The sequence below is a fragment of the Simochromis diagramma genome, unplaced genomic scaffold (assembly GCF_900408965.1).
Source record: "Simochromis diagramma unplaced genomic scaffold, fSimDia1.1 OVJJ01000466.1, whole genome shotgun sequence".
In the NCBI taxonomy this organism is placed as follows: Eukaryota; Metazoa; Chordata; class Actinopteri; order Cichliformes; family Cichlidae; genus Simochromis; species Simochromis diagramma.
This window is the reverse complement of record NW_024387287.1, coordinates 1,435,595-1,457,450: the sequence shown is the minus strand read 5'-3', so window position 1 is coordinate 1,457,450 and position 21,856 is coordinate 1,435,595. Positions and strand designations below refer to the sequence as shown.

At 40.4% G+C, this 21,856-nt stretch overlaps 1 protein-coding gene across 4 annotated transcripts in view; it reads right to left on the bottom strand.

Moving 5' to 3' along the window:
• Positions 1-21,856, bottom strand: part of arhgef10lb (Rho guanine nucleotide exchange factor (GEF) 10-like b) — a 47,764-nt gene that overhangs the window by 14,108 nt on the left and 11,800 nt on the right. For all 4 annotated transcript variants that reach the window (XM_040003764.1, XM_040003766.1, XM_040003765.1 and 1 more), the window contains 8 exons: positions 20,628-20,720; positions 18,664-18,834; positions 17,795-17,940; positions 16,817-16,983; positions 8,718-8,833; positions 3,480-3,607; positions 3,260-3,360; positions 2,396-2,517 (listed from right to left, as the gene is read on the bottom strand). In XM_040003764.1, coding sequence (XP_039859698.1) covers positions 2,396-2,517; positions 3,260-3,360; positions 3,480-3,607; positions 8,718-8,833; positions 16,817-16,983; positions 17,795-17,940; positions 18,664-18,834; positions 20,628-20,720 — 1,044 coding nt within the window. The remainder of the gene's footprint in view (positions 1-2,395; positions 2,518-3,259; positions 3,361-3,479; positions 3,608-8,717; positions 8,834-16,816; positions 16,984-17,794; positions 17,941-18,663; positions 18,835-20,627; positions 20,721-21,856) is intronic.

The window sequence follows — 21,856 nt, the reverse complement described above, 5'->3', positions numbered from 1 at the left end:
GCAGGCCTCTTCTCTCTCTGAATTTAAAAGTCTTCTTAAAACATATTTATTCGCTGAAGCCTTTGGCATTGATTAGAGGCGTTGACTCAATTTGTTTTGACATGTTTCAATTTATTTTAGTTTTTTAGTTATTTATTTTATCCTATCTCATTTTAATTTTCTTTACTTATGTTTTTAGCATGTACAGCACTTTCTGAATTCTGGTTTTATGTTAAAGTGCTTTATAAATAAAGGTGGTATGGTATGGTATGGTGAGAAGACCATTTGTATATATTCTTAGTTAACATTCTTGTTTTGATTTAACCATATTTCACATGTAATCTGCAATAGGCAAACATCTACTATCCCGGGTTTGTTTATGTTTTGCACTTTTACAGATTATATAATATAACATCTTGGTTTAAATCAATTCCTACAAGTTTGTTAAGTTAACATGTTCTTTATTTAAACTGTTAATTTGTATTGTTTAGAACTTACCTACCTGTCTTCTAGAAACAAAAGGAGGAAATGTAGTTTTACTTCCTGCTTTATACCTTCTGAGTTCATCTGAGGTCACAGGAAGAGACCAAGTGCAGAAGGGGAAGAACTCTTATAATTTAATAAAGTTGATTTCAGAGGGTTTATAAAGAAATAGATTTATTGTTGTAATATGTATTGATTACACCACAGAGTTTGTTGCCAGTAAAGAGGAGTAGTAGAGGTTTGAATATAATCATGTTCATCTTACCTACCTACTGAATGGAATAGTCCAGAGGAGAAATTGTTTGGTTAAGTGGACTATTTAAGCAGAAGAACTCAGGTGTTTCGGGAAGAAAGGTTGAGGTCAGTGTAGCTGTGTGCAGTTTGACCTTAATTTCCATTGATTTAAGTTCAGTTATGTTTATTTGAACTGAGTTAATTTGGAGTTGAGTTTATTTGTTTCTTTGTAAATATTGTTTGGGTCACAAAATGGTGAATAAATCACTTGCTACACTGGACAGCATCAGTCTCCTGCACTTCTTTGACCGCTTAAGTCAAGTACTACCACAGTGAGTCTGTTAGGGTACCTGGGTCATTGACCCAGTGTTTTGAGTTCTCATTTTGGTTTATTACTGTGAAGGTTTTGGTTTCCGTTTTGCATTTCTCTTTTCCCCAGTTCTTCTGTGTGTGATTTTGTAGTTCCTAAGTTTAATTCCATACTCCCTCTGTTCTGTGTCCAGTCGGTGTCTGTGTCTGCCCTCGTCTCACGTCTCTGCTCCCTCTGTTGAAGTGTCTGCTTGTGAGTCTGTGTCTGTAAGTTCAGTCTGTGTTCCCTGTTTTACTTTGAAGGTCAATGTCTTATGTTAATGTGTCTAGTTTTGCTTCCTTTGTCTCGTTAGCCCTGATTTGTCCCAGCTGTGTTTCTCTCCTGTTTCCCTTTCCCTGATTGCGCCCTCTGTGTATTTAAGTCCTGTGTTTTCCCTTGTCTGTGTCGTGATCTTCTTCATCCCGTGCTGTTCCATCCATCTGCCCGCCCGCCCATCCATCCATCCATCCATCCATCCATCCATCCATCCATCCATCCATCCATCCACCAGTTTAGTTTGTCTCCCAGTTTAGCCAGTTTCCTGTTTTTCTCATTTAGTAATAATTGTTTGTTTTGAGTCCATCATTTCTCCTAGCCTGCCTGCACACAGCCTTCACTTGACAGAGTCGTAGGCAGAGCCTGCTTTATTTCCTACAGTTTTTTTTTTAATCTGTTGCCCTACGGTTCCAAGCGCTGTCACCAATCTGTGCATTTTATTATCTCATAACACTTGTTTAATCAGCTACAATCTCTCCTATGGACTCTTTAATGTCTACAGTCTCAGATCAACACAGCCCTGCCCTCCAGCACTATCAGCAGCAGGAGCAGCAGCAACCCCTCAACAGCAACATTGCACCTATCAGGTAAAACATAAACTATGTTTGCTTTGCATTGTCCCCACCTGATGACAGTGATGGTGTATGATGCGCTTCCACATTAGATTCTTGATGAATGTGTGTTGTTTTTAATTCAGCCTGGTTCTATGTGCCCCTTTTTAACTTTGAGCACCCACCCCTTCAAACATCTCTGCACGGCTCTGGTCCACACATAGCAACAAACCATTGATGAGTAGTTTGTTGCTATGCGTCTTTTGGACTGCGGTTACCCACTTGTAAGAAGGCCAGTGAAAATACTACATGGGAGGAAACTGTTCAGGCTATGAGGAATGTGTGGACATGCAGCAACATAGGGGAAGAGCTGGTGAAGCTGAAAACAGGAGGTCAGGATAGTCCAGCTGAGATTGAGTCACCACAAATTTCCTTCATTTAATTAAAGACTAATCAAACACAGACTCTAAGTGAAACATTTTTGGACAACTGTATTTGTCATCAGCAACAGCTCTCCTCTCACCTTCAGAGTGTGTGTTCTGGAGGAGAAAACTGAAAGTTTACAGGTAAGCAGTGGGCAGCTTAACAGAGCTTTCGTCTTCCCATCTTCTTCAGCACATTCCCAACCTGATGTGTTTTCCTTTCCTGACCAAACAACAGACACGCACGCACACACAAACATTAAAGACAAAAACAAACAACTTTCTTAAACTGTCAAAATGCAGACTTTGCTGTATGATGATGATGATGATGATGATGATAATAATAATGATAATAATGATGATGGATTGCATTTATATAGCACTCCTAGATCCTCAAAGCGCTTTACAATTCCACTATTCATTCACTCTCACATTCACACACTGGTGAAGGCAAGCTACAGTTGTAGCCACAGCTGCCCTGGGGCAGACTGACAGAAGTGAGGCTGCCATATCGCACCATCAGCCCCTCTGGCCAACACCAGTAGGCAGTAGGTGAAGTGTCTTGCCCAAGGACACAACGACCGAGACAGACAAAGCTGAGGATCAAATCGGCAACCTTATGGTTACAAGATGAGCTTCCCAACCCCCTGAACCACGGTTGCATGTATGTAGTAACTTTAAAGTTGAAGACAAATACAACTTATGATTAAAATTAAATGTAAAATTAATTTGATGATTTATTGGTGAATTAATGTCAAACTCATGTCTCAGCATGAATAGGCTGCAAATTTCAATTTAACCTAAAATTGGCTTTTATTGTTTTACAGCATTTATCAGCACTGCTAACTGGTAGTTTTTAGGTGAAGCATAAATCTAAAAAGATTGTGAATCTGAGTGCTCAGAGTATCAAAATGCTATGCACGCAGCAGTCCGTTTCCACACTCCACACACACAATTAAACTTACTCTGGGCTATCTTGGCAAGGTGAAGACGGTTCACCCAAGAGATCTTACTGAAGGGGTTGGGAGTGTTGAAGACCACCATGATGCTCACTGGACGACCAGACCTGTCAGGCATAGAAGGCATGACCACATGATATTCAAACACTTTCACACACCTCTGCCTGGTAAAACCTCACTGCCCCTTCTCTAAGTCTGCTTTGGATATGGACCTCTTGACACTTACTTGTCAGGTTTGCCTGGAACAGATAGGCGTAGGCGACACTTGTTGGCGTTCTGGATCTCCTCCTCCTTTAGACGGATGAGCCTCTGTAGAGCCAGACACCAGTCCTGAGACACTGTGGTATTCAGATTCTGGCAGGGAGATTAAAAAAAGGGGAAATAAAGGATTGGCCTCACTTTTTTGGGGTGGGGTTGTGTTTTGTTTGTTTTTTTTATTAATAAACAAATACGGCAGAGGTATGGTCGCTGGCTCAACTGCAGGTGCTGCAGTGAACTCAAGGGTCGGTCCCAGGGAGGTTGGAGAGACGCGTGGAGATAATTTATCTAACGAGGTTTTTCTCTTTTTATAGTAAGATCAGAGACTAGAGGAGAGGGAGAGTGTACCGAACTGGGAAGAGTTATATAAGTGCAAAATCAATAAGAACCCCTAACACAACCGCAACAACAGTGTGTTGGGTTGCAGTCTTTTACATACACATTCAGAGTTTTAACCTTCCTTCCCACTTACTTTTAACCCTGACTAATGTTGACACTACCATGCATCTAGTCTAAGGAGCTTGGAAAGAAAGCAATTTTCTTCAAAAGAAACTTAAAGAAGTCCAGACTACCGTGGCTTAGATGAAGTCTATCATGACCTAGATGACTGAGAACCTACACAGACATATCAAGTGTTAAAGTTAAAAAAGAGAGGAAGAAAAAAAGAAAAAAAAAAGAGTTTTAACCAATAATGTGCTTAGACATACTTCTGCTCACTGATGATCACCTCTCTTCTTAACCTACAATTCTTTCATATAATTTTATGGTCATTAAAAGCTGTTGAGCCATACCATTTTCTCAATACTACTGTAGGGTCCTACAGTATATAGCACCTTGATGTGAATTTTGTAAAACGTGAATTGAATTGAAAGTGAGAGCTTTAATCATCTACTTACTACTCTGCACTTCACCCATGTTCTTAAAAATCTGTCCTGGACTATTCTTCTTCATATGTATGCCTGGTTTGAGATAGTAGGCATTAATGCAGTTATAGCTGTCTGTCCGAAACAGCTTGCTATTATGATATATTTATATTTGACTGGTTAAACAAAACAATTATTATTAATCTAGAGGACAATGAAGTATTACAGTTTTTCTTGATTGCTTAATCACTATAACCAATCTTGTGAACCCAAATTTCAAAACCATAATGCCACTTTCCAAAAAGCACACCCATTACCCTGAACTATAAACACTATGCACCTGCTTTAACACATGAGTCAGATGTGGTGAACTGTTACTGCAAAACTCTACACACAAATCCCTACATTTGTCAGTGCTGACACCATGTGGTCACTTAGAGAGCACTAGCAGTCAATAATGTTAACTCACATCAGCACAGTTTTAGCTCAATTAGCACACAATTAATGAAGTGGAAACACTAGAGGTCAAAATGTATCACACACCAATCAGAAACTTTGATAGATAGACAAAAGCGGCAAAGTCAGCTCATTCAGGTTTGAAACAATGGATCCAAAGACATGTCAAGGAGGAGGAGGAGAAGGAGGTCTAGGACACCAGGGAGGAGGAGGTGGAGGAACATAATTGGCCATTGGGCTATTGTAAATCCCCCCTGGTCAGCGTGGAGGGAATGTTGCTCCCTGTGCCATTCTAGGACCCTATAAATAGGGGGACCATATTTTGATTTCCAAAAAAGAGGACACTTGGCCCAGTCATGAAAAACTTTATTTACAGTTTTTCTGAATTGCTAAAACACTAAACCCCATTGTAAAAATTAAATTGTCAACTATGAAAACTCTTTCATCAAATCATTCTCACAGTTGCCAAAATCTTAAACACTATTCATCTGGTTAGGAGACCGTTGGCAAATCTGAATCTCCCGTTTACCAAAGCTCTCTAAACACATTCTCAAACACAAAACACATTTAGCAGTGTGGTGCACTTGTATCCAGAATGTTGCACACAGGCAACAGAAGTTAAACACAACTAACACACTGTTTTCATCATTAACTCTCTACCACTCAAAATGGAAAACACATGTTGCAACCTCTTCTTTTGTTTTTTGCTAGATTGAATACAGCTTCATCCACGAAGATGTGTATACAAGTATACTTATAACTAAATTGTTTTTTGTTTAGAATTGAAGGATGGCCACATGAGGGTGGAAGGACATGAATGCGCTCAGAACACCAGGAGACACTTATTGTGGATATGGTCCATCAGAATAATGGAATTCGACTGCATGGAACACAGCAGTGGATTATAGAAAACAACATACATGTTGAATCCAGCAAAAAGGAGAAGAAAAGGTCGCAATGCCATAGGTCAACGTGCCGTTATTGAACTGCCTGGCCAGCGTGGTGGAAATGTAACTGTGCTGCCATCAGCAGCTATGGGGTTCTCCACTGTCATGTTACTGTTGGGCCATACAACACCGAACTTCTAGCAACATTCCTGGATGGTCTACAGGATGCTTTGCTTGAGCAGAGACATCGCGAGCAGGCAGAGCATCCCATATCATTTGGGACAATGTGAGCTTTCACCGAGGTCCAAAAATATGCAACTGGTTTCACAATGAGCAGCATTTTATCAATGTGTTTCTTCCACCATACTCTCCCTTTTGAACCCTGTCATGGAGTTTTTCTCAGCATGGAGATGGAAAGTATACGACCGAAATTCTTAAACACAGGAAAAGCTACTTCAAGCAAATTAAATTATCTGAATATGCTGTAAAAAAATTTTTTTTTTTTATGTATATGTAACTTTTTTTATTGCAGTTCTTTTTTTCTTTTTTTTTTTTTTGTTAAAATGTGAGTACAAGTATAAATGAATGAATAAATACACATTATTTTCTCGCTTTCTCACAGTGTTTTGTATTTATTTCTGTAGTGTGTAATCGTTGCTAAGTTGTGTTTGCACATTGGCTGGTTTTGTGTGGTTTTTGACAGTAGTGCTTGATTTTGAGAAAAGTTAAAATAGTTTGGGGTCAAATGTTTGGTTTCGCAAGACAAATCAAAGGTTTTGTGTGTGTAGCTTGAATTTTACAGTTTGTGTTTAGTGTTTTGAGACAAAGAGATGAGATTTTAGGAAATGTGTTTTAGCAATTCAGAAAAACTGTATTCTGGTTGCTTAAAGAAAACGTTAACATATTTAAATGATGCCTTCTCTGTGCAGCTAATGAATGGTGAAATAAAAAATATCACATAGGCTTTTACAAGTCAAGTGCAAAAACAGAGGACGGTTGGTCACCCTACTATAACACTATGCTTCTCCTTGCTTTTCTTGGTGGTCTGAGACAACATATGTTCCAGTGGGACTGAGGGGAACCAGCAGCCAGAGCAACCTCACTACGTTCTTGTTGTCAGCTTCCATCGCACTGCTCTGGTTCGAGACTGGTTTACCAATAACCCAAGGTTTTCTAACATCTTTTTGTCTGCATACTCTCCCTTTCTAAACCCGAGGAGTTATTTTCGGCATGGCGGTGGAAAGTGTATGACAGAGAACCGCATGCCCGTGTGCACCTCTTCCAGGCCGTGGAAGATGCCTGCCAGACATATCAGTAGATACATGCCAGGGGTGGATCAGGCATGCAAGAGAATTTTACCCCGGGTGCCTGGCTAGGGCCAATATAGCCTGTGATGTGGATGAGATTCTCTGGCCTGACCCAGAACACAGACAGGATGCTGAGGTAGAATAATATTTTGGGGGTGTGTTGGTACATGGTACATGAATAAAAATGTGCCACTGTATATATATTGGTTGCGTCTTTTGTGTTCATCGTGTGAAAAGGTTTTTGAGGGTAAGAACCAAAAGCAACGTAACTTGCTAGTTTTGGGAATATTGTTTTACATTTATTGCACCAGTGTGTACAACTATGTTGTCGTGTGTGTGTTTTTGAGGTCTTGTGTGTGATGTCTGTGGGCAAAGTTTGGTTTTTCAGCAAGAGTGAATGAATTTGAGTGTAGAGCTTCATTTTGACCTGACAATACGATGTTTGGGAAATTGGGTGAGACATTATGGATTTGTGCTTACTGTTTTGGGGATACAAGGCATAGTTTCAAGAAATGTGTTTAAGCAATCGAGAAAATCTGTAAGCAATCGAGGAAAACTGTAAAATGAAATCAGAACAAATCTCTTTTACAAAGTGCTAACACTTGCCAAATATGACACCAAAACTAAAAAGTGTGATTTTACATAATGTGACAGTGTTTCCATAAAATTTAAGAGTGAAATTTGCACTCTTGGGTATGGAAGAAGATTAGGGTCACTGGGGAATAAAAAGAAAGTGGGCACGTCTTTGTTTTTCTACTTTTCCAGAATTCTCAAAATTCTGACTTTTTTTCTCAGAATTCTGGAAAGAAAAAAAGGAGGGTACAAGAGAAAAGATAAAAAGATATTAGACATTTATTATAATTTCATTCAGACTGTTCATATAAGACCTAATGTCAAGGAAATATCTTTTAACTTACTTTACATTATCTTTAAAAAAAAAAAAAGATTCAGAAGGAACACATCAATATATCTGTCGATTTATCGATTGAACAGCAGAAAAGCTGTGATCAACCAATCTCTTTTGTCTCACATGCTTTCAGAACAATTTTAGGAAGACATACCTGCTGCATAAAGCAGCAGGTTTCAGGCCCCTCTTCTGTGGAACCAGCTTCCAGTTTGGATTCGGGAGACAGACACTATCTCTACTTTGAAGATTAGGCTTCAAACGTTCCTTTTTCCTAATGCATATAGTTAGGGCTGGACCAGGTGACCCTGAATCCTCCCTTAGTTATGCTGCAATAGGCATAGGCTGCTGGGGGACTACCCTGATTCATTGAGTTTTTCCTTTTCAGTCACCTTTCTCACTATCTATGTGTTAATAGACCTCTCTTCATTGAATCACACTTGTTATTAATCTCTGTCTCTCTTCCACAGCATGTCTTTATCCTGTCTTCCTTCTCTCACCCCAACCGGTCGCGGCAGATGGCCCTGCCCCTCCCCGAGCCTGGCTCTGCCGGAGGTTTCTTCATGTTAAAAGGGAGTTTTTCCTTCCCACTGTTGCCAAAGTGCTTGCTCATAGGGGGTCATTTGATTGTTGGGTTTTTTCTGTATGTATTATTGTAGGGTCTACCTTACAATATAAAGCCCTTGAGGTGACTGTTGTTGTGATTTGGTGCTATATAAATAAAACTGAATTGAACTGAATTGAATTGAATTCATAAAGCAAAGTGAAAATAATAATAAATATTGTTACCTGGTAGATTCCGTGGAGCGTGCCAACCAACAGTGAGACCTCCTCCACTACAGCCAGGTCATGCTGCAGCTCTTCCAATTCCTGATACAATCTTGGAGGGCCAAGCAATACTTTACCTGAAACACATACGTGGTCACATTTAGCATCTATGACAGCTTTGTACCAGGCATCTTCAGCATCAGAGGGGACCTCTGGTTGGTGCTTGCCACTGCAGACCACCACCCCGAGGGAGGCCAGAACATCTAGCCACACGCCCCAGAACCAACAAGCACATGCATCGTAGTCTAAGGAGCTTGGAAAGAAAAGCATCTGGACTTCTTTAGGCTGCTTGAAGATGTTTCACCTCTCATCCGAGAAGCTTCTTCAGTTCTAGGGTCAAATGGTGGAGAGTCCTAGATTTAAACCCCATGGGGGTATCCCCCAAGGAGGGACAAAGTACCCCCTGATGATCCTCTACCTAATCACATGAGCCAAGGTGTGAAAATGGGTGTGGCTCATGAAAGTTATGCAGTTTAATGTCTCATTGCACTCTGAAATGAAAGCATAGTACAAATACGCAATTGGAGTAAAAGAAATCATGGAATCAATTTATAGACCAAAATGTATTCTAAACTTTTGACTCATCAAAGTAGCACCTGATATAACAGCTGAAGACAGCCGTGGCTTCTTTCTACAATAGAAATCAAATATTCTAACATACAGTGGGGCAAAAAAGTATTTAGTCAGCCACCGATTGTGCAAGTCCCCCCACTTAAAATGATGACAGAGGTCAGTAATTTGCACCAGAGGTACACTTCAACTGTGAGAGACAGAATGTGAAAAAAAAATCCATGAATTCACATGGTAGGATTTGTAAAGAATTTATTCGTAAATTAGGGTGGAAAATAAGTATTTGGTCACCTCAAACAAGGAAAATCTCTGGCTCTCACAGACCTGTAACGTCTTCTGTAAGACGCTTTTCTGTCCCCCACTCGTTACCTGTATGAATGGCACCTGTTTGAACTCATCATCTGTATAAAAGACACCTGTCCACAGCCTCAAACAGTCAGACTCCAAACTCCGCCATGGCCAAGACCAAAGAGCTTTCGAAGGACACCAGGAAAAGTATTGTAGACCTGCACCAGACTGGGAAGAGTGAATCTACAATAGGCAAGCAGCTTGGTGTGAAAAAATCAACTGTGGGAGCAATCATCAGAAAATGGCAGACATACAAGACCACTGATAATCTCCCTCGATCTGGGGCTCCACGCAAGATCTTATCCCGTGGGGTCAAAATGATCATGAGAACAGTGAGCAAAGATCCCAGAACCACACGGGGGGACCTGGTGAATGACCTGCAGAGAGCTGGGACCAAAGTAACAAAGGTCACCATCAGTAACACACTACAACGGCAGGGAATCAAATCCCGCAGTGCCAGACGTGTTCCGCTGCTGAAGCCAGTGCATGTCCAGGCCCGTCTGAAGTTTGCCAGAGAGCACATGGATGATACAGCAGAGGATTGGGAGAATGTCATGTGGTCAGATGAAACCAAAGTAGAACTTTTTGGTATAAACTCAACTCGTCGTGTTTGGAGGAAGAAGAATACTGAGTTGCATCCCAAGAACACCATACCTACTGTGAAGCATGGGGGTGGAAACATCATGCTATGGGGCTGTTTTTCTGCCAAGGGGACAGGACGACTGATCCGTGTTAAGGACAGAATGAATGGGGCCATGTATCGTGAGATTTTGAGCCAAAACCTCCTTCCATCAGTGAGAACTTTGAAGATGAAACGAGGCTGGGTCTTCCAACATGACAATGATCCAAAACACACCGCCCGGGCAACAAAGGAGTGGCTCCGTAAGAAGCATTTGAAAGTCCTGGAGTGGCCTAGCCAGTCTCCAGACCTCAACCCCATAGAAAATCTGTGGCGGGAGTTGAAAGTCCGTGTTGCTCGGCGACAGCCCCAAAACATCACTGCTCTCGAGAAGATCTGCATGGAGGAATGGGCCAAAATACCAGCTACTGTGTGTGCAAACCTGGTAAAGACCTATAGTAAACGTTTGACCTCTGTTATTGCCAACAAAGGTTATGTTACAAAGTATTGAGTTGTATTTTTGTTATTGACCAAATACTTATTTTCCACCCTGATTTACAAATAAATTCTTTACAAATCCTACCATGTGGATTCATGGATTTTTTTTTTCACATTCTGTCTCTCACAGTTGAGGTGTACCTCTGGTGCAAATTACTGACCTCTGTCATCATTTTAAGTGGGGGAACTTGCACAATCGGTGGCTGACTAAATACTTTTTTTCCCCACTGTATCTGTAGCAGAAGTTCCCACAAATGTGGACCTTGTAGGTTGCTTTGCTTCACTCTTTTGTCCAGTTCATCCCAAACCAGCTCGATGGGGTTTAAGTCTGGAGACTCCATGTTTTCAAGCTCACCACCTTGTTCTTTGTTCCTGAGGTAGTTCTGGCACAGCTTGGATCTATGTTTTGGGTCATTATCTTGCTGTAGGATGAATCCCTGACCAACTAAGCTCATACCAGAGGGTACTGCATGGTGCTGCAGAATGCTGTGGTAGCTGTTTGGGTTCAGGGTGCCTCTCACTCTGGTGGTGTATATATTGCTTTGCACTCAGAGCGCATATAAATTTTGATTTTCCATTTTATATAAGAACATTAGCAGTGCAGTGAAATAATTGTTTTATGCTTTCATGTTCAGAAATAAAAGTCAGCAATAATCATAGAACACAAGCATCACTTTCTGTGTGGTTGTTCAGTGTGCACAGCCTGTGTTTATATTTTCTGCAAACATATATTCAATTAATTCAATTCAATTCAATTCAATTCAGTTTTATTTATATAGCGCCAAATCACAACATAAGTCGCCTCAAGGCGCTTCATAGATACAGAGAAAAACCCAACAATCATATGACCCCCTATGAGCAAGCACTTTGGCAACAGTGGGAAGGAAAAACTCCCTTTTAACAGGAAGAAACCTCCGGCAGAACCAGGCTCAGGGAGGGGCGGTCATCTGCTGCGACCGGTTGGGGTGAGAGAAGGAAGACAGGATAAAAGACATGCTGTGGAAGAGAGACAGAGGTTAATAACAGATATGATTCAATGCAGAGAGGTCTGTTAATACATAGTGAGCGAGAAAGGTGACTGGAAAGGAAAAACTCAATGCATCATGGGAATCCCCCAGCAGCCTATGTCTATTGCAGCATAACTAAGGGAGGATTCAGGGTCACCTGGTCCAGCCCTAACTATATGCTTTAGCAAAAAGGAAAGTTTTAAGCCTAATCTTGAAAGTAGAGATGGTGTCTGTCTCCTGAATCCAAACTGGAAGCTGGTTCCACAGAAGAGGGGCCTGAAAACTGAAGGCTCTGCCTCTCATTCTACTTTTAAATACTCTAGGAACAACAAGTAGGCCTGCAGAACAAGAGCGAAGTGCTCTAATAGGGTGATATGGTACTACAAGGTCATTAAGATAAGATGGGGCCTGATTATTTAAGACCTTGTATGTGAGGAGCAGGATTTTGAATTGAATTCTGGGCTTAACAGGAAGCCAATGAAGGGAAGCCAAAACAGGAGAAATATGCTCTCTCTTTCTAGTCCCTGTCAGTACTCTTGCTGCAGCATTTTGGATTAGCTGAAGGCTTTTCAGTGAGTTTTTTGGACATCCTGATAATAATGAATTACAGTAGTCCAGCCTGGAAGTAATAAATGCATGAACTAGTTTTTCAGCATCACTCTGAGACAGGATATTTCTAATTTTAGAGATGTTGCGCAAATGGAAGAACGCAGTCTTACATATTTGTTTAATATGTGCATTGAAGGACATGTCCTGGTCAAAAATGACTCCAAGGTTCCTCAAAGCGTTACTGGAGGCCAAGGTAATGCCATCCAGAGTAAGAATCTGCTTAGATACCATATTTCTAAGCTTTTCAGGGCCGAGTACAATAACCTCAGTTTTATCTGAATTAAGAAGCAGAAAGTTAGCGGCCATCCAGGTCTTTATGTCTTTAAGACATTCCTGCAGTTTAACTAATTGGTGTGTGTTATCTGGCTTCATGGACAGATAGAGCTGGGTGTCATCTGCATAGCAGTGAAAATGTATGCTATGTCTTCTAATGATACTGCCTAAGGGAAGCATGTATAATGTAAACAGAATTGGTCCTAGCACTGAACCCTGTGGAACTCCATAATTAACCTCAGTGTGTGAAGAGGACTCTCCATTTACATGAACAAATTGGAGTCTATTAGATAGATATGATACAAACCACTGCAGTGCAGTACCTGTAATACCTACAGCATGTTCTAAACGCTCTAATAGGATATTATGGTCGACAGTATCGAATGCTGCACTAAGGTCTAGCAGGACAAGCACAGAGATGAGTCCACTGTCAGAGGCCATAAGAAGATCATTTGTAACCTTCACTAAAGCTGTTTCTGTGCTGTGATGAGCTCTGAAACCTGACTGAAACTCTTCAAATAAACCATTCCTCTGCAGATGATCTGTTAGCTGTTTGACAACTACTCTTTCAAGGATTTTTGATATGAAAGGAAGGTTGGAGATTGGCCTATAATTAGCTAAGACTGCTGGGTCTAGAGATGGCTTTTTGAGTAAAGGTTTAACTACAGCTAGCTTGAAGGCCTGTGGTACATAGCCGATCATTAGAGATAGGTTGATTATATTTAAGATCGAAGAATTAATTAATGGCAGGACTTCTTTGAGCAGTTTTGTAGGAATGGGGTCTAAAAGACACGTTGATGGTTTGGAGGAAGTAATTATTGAAGTTAACTCAGAAAGATCAATTAGAGAAAAAGAGTCTAACTTAACATCAATGGTACTAACAGTAGCTGTAGATAATATTACATCTGTGGGATGATTACTGGTAATTTTTTCTCTAATGATAAAAATTTTATTTGTGAAGAAGTTCATGAAGTCATTACTAGTTAACGTTAAAGGGATTGTTGGCTCAAAAGAGCTCTGACTTTTTGTCAGCCTGGCTACAGTGCTGAAGAGAAATCTGGGGTTGTTCTTATTTTCTTCAATCAGTGACGAATAGTAAGATGTTCTGGCTTTGCGGAGGGCTTTCTTATAAAGCAGCAAACTATTTCTCCAGGCTAAATGATGATCCTCTAAATTTGTGACACGCCATTTCCTCTCCAGATTATGAGTCATCTGCTTTAGGGTACGTGTTTGAGAATTATACCACGGAGTCAGGTACTTCTGATTAGAGACCTTAGTTTTCACAGGAGCTACAGTATCCAGAGTCGTACGTAGTGAGGAGGTGAAATTATTAACAAGATAATCGACCTCTGTTGGGGTAGCGTTCAGATAGCTGCTCTGCTCTGTGTTGGTACAGGGCATTGAAGATGATAACAGTGGGTGGATTATATTCTTAAACTTAGTTACAGCGCTTTCAGAAAGACATCTACTTTGATAAAGTCTACTCTCCACCGCTGTGTAATCAATTATTGTAAATGTAAATGTTATCAGGAAATGATCAGACAGGAGAGGGTTTTCAGGAAACACTGTTAAATGTTCAGTTTCTATTCCATATGTTAAAACAAGATCTAGAGTGTGATTAAAGTGGTGGGTGGGTTCTTTTACATTTTGAGAGAAACCAATTGAGTCTAATAACAGATTAAATGCCATGTTGAGGCTGTCATTTTTAGCATCTACATGGATGTTAAAATCACCCACAATAATTATTTTATCTGAGCTCAGAACTAAATTAGATATAAAGTCTGAGAAATCAGACAGAAACTCTGTGTAAGGGCCAGGTGGACGATAGATGATAACAAGTAAGACTGGTTTCTGAGTTTTACAGCTGGGGTGGACGAGGCTAAGCATCAGGCTTTCAAATGAATTAAAAGTCTGTCTTGGTCTTTCATTAATTAATAGGCTGATGTGAAAAATTGCTGCCACACCGCCCCCTCGGCCTGTGCTTCGAGATTTCTGGTAGTTAGAATGACTCGGGGGTGTTGATTCATTTAAACTAACATAATCATCCTGATGCAACCAGGTTTCTGTAAGGCAGAGTAAATCAATTTGTTGATCAATTATTAAGTCATGTACTAACAGAGACTTGGAGGAGAGAGACCTAATATTTAATAATCCACATTTCACTGTTTTACTCTTTGGTTCAGATGTGGATACTTTATTGTTCTTTCTTTGTAATTGTTTATGTTTAAGTTGTTTGTTGCTGGTTTTTAGTTCGTTTTTTGTCTGTTTGGGAGCTGACACAGTCTCTATGGAGATGGGTTTTTGGGGGGGTAGCAGGAGGAGAGAAGCTGCAGAGAGGCGTGTAAGACTGCAACTCTGCTTCCTGGTCCCAACTCTGGATAGTCATATTTTGGGGGGTTTAATAAATTTGTCCATATTTCTAGAAATGAGAGCTGCTCCATCCAAAGTGGGATGGATGCCGTCTCTCCTAACAAGACCAGGTTTCCTCCAGAAGGTTTGCCAATTATCTATGAAGCCCACATCGTTTCTGGGACACCACTCAGACAGCCAGCAATTTAAGGAGAACATGCGGCTAAACATGTCACTCCTGGTCTGATTGGGGAGGGGACCAGAGAAAACTACAGAGTCCGACATTGTTTTGGCAAAGTTGCACACCGATTCAATATTGATTTTAGTGACCTCCGATTGGCGTAACCGGGTGTCATTACTGCCGACGTGAATTATGATCTTACTGAATTTACGTTTACCCTTAGCCAGCAGTTTTAAATTTCCTTCAATGTCGCCTGCTCTGGCCCCTGGAAGACAATTGACTATGGTTGCCGGTGTCTCTAGCTTCACATGTCTGAGAACAGAATCACCAATTACCAGAGTTTGACCCCCGGCGGGTGTGTCGCCGAGTGGGGAAAAACGGTTAGATACATGAACGGGTTGGTGGTGTACCTGGGGCTTCTGTTTAGGACTATGCTTCCTCCTCATCGTGACCCAGCCGCCCTCTTTCCCCAGCTGCTTGGGGTCTGCCGGGGAACAGCTAGCGGGGCCTACACTATCTTCGGCTGCACCAGCTACAGGGGCCTGGCTAGCTACGGGTGAATGAAGGGTGCGAAGCCGAGTCTCCAATTCAGTAATCCTGGCCTCCAGAGCTGCAAATATGCTACATTTGTTACAGATATCATTACTGCTAAAGGAGGCCGAGGAGTAACTAAACATCTGACACAATGAGCAAGAAAGTGCAGGAGGGACAGGTGAAGTAGCCATGGTGCTAACGAGTCGGCTACGAGCTAAGCTAGCGAAACAGTACAGAGACAGTGAGTGAATACTTTGGCTATAAATTAGGTAGTGAGTACACAGAAAGTGTGCTTCGGATGAAGCATGTGAAGATTATACTATGAAAAAGAATGTATTTAAAAGTTGTTAATTAAATTGCTAAGCAAATAAGCTACTCAGAAACACCACTGTGTTTGAGCAGGAACAGGAAGTGATACTCTACCGCAGAGCGAGTGAACACCAAGTGACCGTCAGCGTTAATCTTGTTAAAATGACATTAATGCCATAGCACCATAACACTGACAGCACTAATATATTCATATCAGTATTCTATAGAAAGGCACACTGTTGTGATTCTGTCATAATTATAGATCCCTGGAAAAAAAATAAAAGGTATAAATATATAGTGTTGCAAGCGGTTTTCCTAAATCCTGGTTGCATCATCCACGTCACAGGCTGGGGCGTCACATAACAGCCATGCATCAGCTTGCAGTCAGTCAGGAATCTGTCACACATCCACCTCAGCCTTTTCTTCCTATTTCTCTTTCTTCAGCCTGGCTTCCTGGCAGTCACCTTCCCACTGAGTGATTTATAGGTTAGTGTAACGTGGTCTAACAAATAAAAAAGCATTCCCTGATAAAATATCAGGTATTGCACTGAAGATGGGTGAAAAAGCTGCCAGTGTTCAAAGAAAAACTTTGAAAGACCTTCGGAACTATTGCTGTCTGACTCCTGGCTCAAGACCTTTACACAGTACTTTAAAACAGATAGCTTGGAATAATTCCCAATCAAATTCTTAATATTTGCTTGCTTTTAGTATACTGCACAGCAATCTGTGTGGTAGCTCAGATAATGAGATGTGGATATGGTACCAGTGATGCTGGCAGTAGAGCTGTGACATCTGGCTGTGATGACACCGTCTTTGCCCTGCAGACTTTCTTGCCCCACCTCCACCACCTGAGTCTGCAGCAGAGAAGCACTCCACTTCACTGTGTACTTAGGACCAACAGGAACCAGGGTGTTGATGTCAGGGGGACCCCTGGTGGACAAATACATTGCAAACATTTACAACAAGGGACTGGGGGTCTCAGCAGGACACAACAGCTATGGCGTAACTGCAGCTTGTCTAGGAAATGTTTTTCTTATCTAGATTCACTGACACTTAGTAACATATGTAAAGATGGTTATTAACTCAATAAGTCAACCGAGGGGTTGTGTTGGAAGTATATCTACGTATGCAGGTAAACAGACTGGTACCAATACATACATTATTTCCACTCAACCCTGCACTAAAACCACTTTCTACTGCAAATCTCATTCACCCAGTCACAAGCATTCTCATAAAGCGCGTTTATCGATGCCTAAGGACTATTGCACAAACAGTCCTACACCAATTGATGTATCAGGGCAAATTCCATATTTAGTATCTTAAATACACTTTGGCCAAAAAGTATTTGTCCCTGTGGCAGCAGAGCCAAAGCAGAATACAAGTCCAGTTTCCCCTGGTAAATAATAAATAAATTAATTAATAATAATAATAATAATGAGGAGATAAAACCAATAATAACACCAATATTTGTAGTAGACATGGGTTTCTTTTAGTACCTGTTCAAGCTCTGAGAACCCTATGAGACGAACTTGTATAATATCCCAAATAATAACAGCTGGGTAATTGCAAATTCACTCCAACCATTCAGTTAATTTTAATTGAATTCTATTTTATTCATATAGTGCCAATTCACAACAACCATCACCACAAGATGACTTTGGTCACTATACGTATCGCACCAGTCAGGATATTCAGAAACACCTAGGAGTAAAGTTTGGGATTAAAGAGGTTTGGTACTTACTTCAGGTTCACATTGGCACAAATGAGGGTGTCGTTGATGAGAAAGACCTTCCGCTCCTTTGACTTGATAACTTGACCTTTATCCCCAAAAACTATCTCAGTAAGAAGTTCACAATGAATCAGCTGCCTCTGTTCTGAGTTCAGCAGCTAAAAACAATGCAGGTCACTGATTACAAAATATTCTTACATGATGTTTGAAACTACAGAAATCAAGAAATGTCTTCACTGAAATCAAGTTTCAGAGTAGTTTTATCCCAGGTAAGATTCATGTCACAAGCTAAGAGCTGACAAAGTACATCTTCATATCTGCAGACAGTATGGCATGGTGCTGATTAGCTGAAGATATCAAATTCCTTGAGAAACAAATTTTCTCATTGATTTTATCCCATATTAAGATAACCCATTGGTTACTGAGCAGACTAGTGTTAAATTCAGCTTGAATAGAGAACTTTGGTGATCTTCCGTCAGCTGCCCAGAGGTACCATGAGCAATACAAATTAATTTAGCTGAACACACGCTGGAGGATGAACCCACCCAATGATGTACTTTCAACGTCCAGCTAGAAAAATGAAAGAGGACTCAAAAATCAAACATCTATGCAAATTCATGCTGGGTAATGCAAATAAAGTCTATCAGATGAGATTCTCCCACAGATTGTGGATTCTCCTTACACCATTTTCAAAAATGTAAGAGAAGCTTGTTCTTTGCATCCATACAACTGGAGCTTTGCTTTTAAAGATTGATTGGACAAAGGAAAGTGAATGGACTTTCTGGTGACTTCTGAATATATGTGGTCATGCCATTATCTCAAATTTACCCACAAGTTTCATGAACAGCTTATGTTTGCATAAATAAATGCATAGTTGTCACCTTGTTGAGATTGCGTTCCCCAGTGCTGTGAGCTAAGTGCTGGATCTCAGCCTCCTGATCAGCCAGACGTTTCTGCTCATTGAGTTTCTCGGCCAGGGTCTCAAGCTCAGTCAGAGCCAGCTGCAGGGGCAGCCGGTCACTGTGGGACCTTGGAGTGTTCTTCAACATGTCCTGATGCAACACAGCAGAGACTGTTCATATAACATATCTTATGGTGACAGAGAATTTAATAGTCCATAGAGAGAACTCATTATAAAGACAGAAAATATAGAAAACCTTTCACTTGACATTTTACCAAATACAACCTTACATTTAAGTGAGTGGGTTAAAAAAGGAAAGATTAAATATTATTTAATCATTTAAAGTCTGCCCATTCTCTTGAGTCCTTATTTTATTTTTGGACTAGAGCAGAATGACTGACAGACAAATAGTCTTTGTTCGTCTTATATCACGTTTAGTGCAGCCCCTCAGTTCATCCTCTCTCTGAACCAAGGGTTTGTAACACTTCCTCCTTGAAGCCATTGTTTTTTAAAGTTACCCTGATTTTAATTAAAAGTACTCAAGAAACTGAATTGTCATTGCCAAAGACCTGAATTAAATTGTAAAAATTAATAAAAGTCTTATTTTGGGTAAAGTGACAAAGATGTGTAATTCCTCTGATTTTCCAAGAGGTGAAGTTTAATGGGGGGGTTTTTTTTGGTTGATTATCTGGGTTATTCCAAATAGGAGAGTAAGGAGATGGTGAGGCTGTGGAGTTGGTAATATTTCCCACCAGGCTGACAGAGATGACTCTATGGATATGCTGTGAAAAGTTTGTCTGATGAATGGGAGATTCAATAAAAGTATGTCTCGGCATAACACTCGATCAGTTTGTAACCAGAACGATTTGGATTGAGGATTAAACCATTTAATAAGATATTTTAGCTGATTAGCTAAATAATATAATTCTATATTTGCTGCTTCTAGACCTCCTGGAGATTTTTGTTTTTGCACAATTTGATATGGGGAGTTTTATTTTTCCAACAAAATTTTGACAGAGATGACTTAATAGATTTGAACAAGGAGGTTTTAGGAGATACAGGGATCACTGACAATACATAATAGAATTTTGGAAGGACTGAGATTTTAACTGTTGCTATCCTTCCACTAAGTGATATAGGTAGGTTGAGCCAGCAGTTTAAATCCTCTGGGATAAATTTAAACAAGGGAGTGAAATTCATCATTCATTCTGTCAGCTTGGAGGAAACTTTAATACCTAAATATCTAATATTGTCTGTTTGAAGGTAATGGGGCGAAACAAGATCTGCCACATCCTCCTCATCCATACAGAGTGGTAAAATAGTGGATTTCGACCAGTTTATAGGGGAGCTGGAGACTTTTTAGAACAACAATTGTTGCATTGTTACCTATTTAGCTGTTACTGTCACTTATATTCACAAACAATAGGCTAACTTTTTTATGTCATGCAGATTAACTGTGTACTGACGTGTACTCTAACTGAGTGTAATATTAAATATTCATGCAATTCGTTTCACTTTTTTGAATGGGGTTTTGAAAAACCAGCTTTTTGGTACAGTACTACTTGCTGAATGCACAGTGCACTGGAGTAGACAGTGGTGAGAACTGCCTTTCACTTCCTTTCATCAGAAAGTTTCAGTGTAACTTTTTCAGCCTTACAGTATTCCAGAAGAGTCGGTAAGTTTCAGTATGAATTGACATGTACACTTGACCACACACCTTTTCTAAAAGTCAGCATTTCCTATTTAGCATGCAAGTCATCTGTTTAAACTGCATTTCATCAACTGGTTGCTTCGCTTGCCTTGTAAGATTTGGATAAATAAGTAATAACTGTAACCTGAACCTTCAGCATGCGTTCCATGGTCATGACCCACGAGTGCAGAGGTTGAGACATGCTAACAAGGGATCAGAGTGATGCAGTCACTGGTGTGTCATCAGTCACTCACCTGTAGCAGCAGAATGAATTGTGGGAAGCGCTGAATAGGTTTGACCATCAAACCATATAGGGTGATTCTGTCTGGGCTCGATGCCTGCTTCCTCTAAAGGTCGAAAGAAAAGAGGTTTTTTTTCCACTGAGCTTAAAATAGGAAGTGCTTCATGTTTCAAAACAAAGTATTGTATTTTCCAAGATCACTTGATCACTTGAGGTAAATGGTTGTAACTAACAGTTAGAGATCCTACAACCACTTGATTATGGTCCACATGGAATATTGCCCTATGCATGTATGTAGCATGCTGGGAAGAATGGGGAGGATTTCCTCGTCTTTCACAGTTGCTGTACAACACTACAGAGCTGAGTCATTTTCAAATATGTATTAACTCTTGATATTGAAAGTCTGCTGCTGATCTCAGTGGCTGATTCACAGTTTCCCCCTTCCTTATTCTGAGATTTCCAGGTGTGGGTAAAAGAACCACAGATGATGTTCCTCAGGAAAACAGAAAAAGTTGATCATCAAAGCAGACTGTTTCTTAGGCATATAGAGGATTCTCTTCTCTCAAATTGACTGCATTTTGTGCTGCTGCATTTTAAAATGATTTCATATTAAATATTAAAGTTAAATAGCACAGGTGGCCAAACAGTGGCTCTGGCACATTATACTGTTTGTATTGTTTGCCTGAAAAGACAGAGAATAATGTGCACATGTGTTTCAATAAAGATGTCATGGTATTCATGCAGATGCTGTAGTTGAATGTTTCAGTTGAAGTTCATAAGTGTTCTATAGTCTGTAACACTGACAACACTACTAAATAACTACAGATTATATGTTCGGGAATTTTACTTCTATGTATTTTTCTTTCTTTCAGTGTGGTATAGTGGTGAAGTGTCTAGCACTGTTACTTCGCAGTAAGGTCCTGAGTTGGGATGGGTACCAGTATCCGGTGCCATGATGGCACCGGTTCTGACATAAACGGTAGTAACCAGACCGAAAAGCAGCGCACATTTTGGTGCTTTATTTCAGTGCTTTTTTTTCCTGAGATGTCATACACTTTGAATTCTAGCCAATCATTTTACGTTTCCGAGGATAGTAGGCGGGTCCAGGTACGTACGTTCTTTTAGAGCAGAGCAACAGATTAAAAAGGCCCAAGGCGAAGCGGTCAAAGTCTGGCTGTACTTCACAGCAAAATATGCAAACTCAGCAGCCTGCAACAAGTGCTTTAAGCTGATACTGTGATA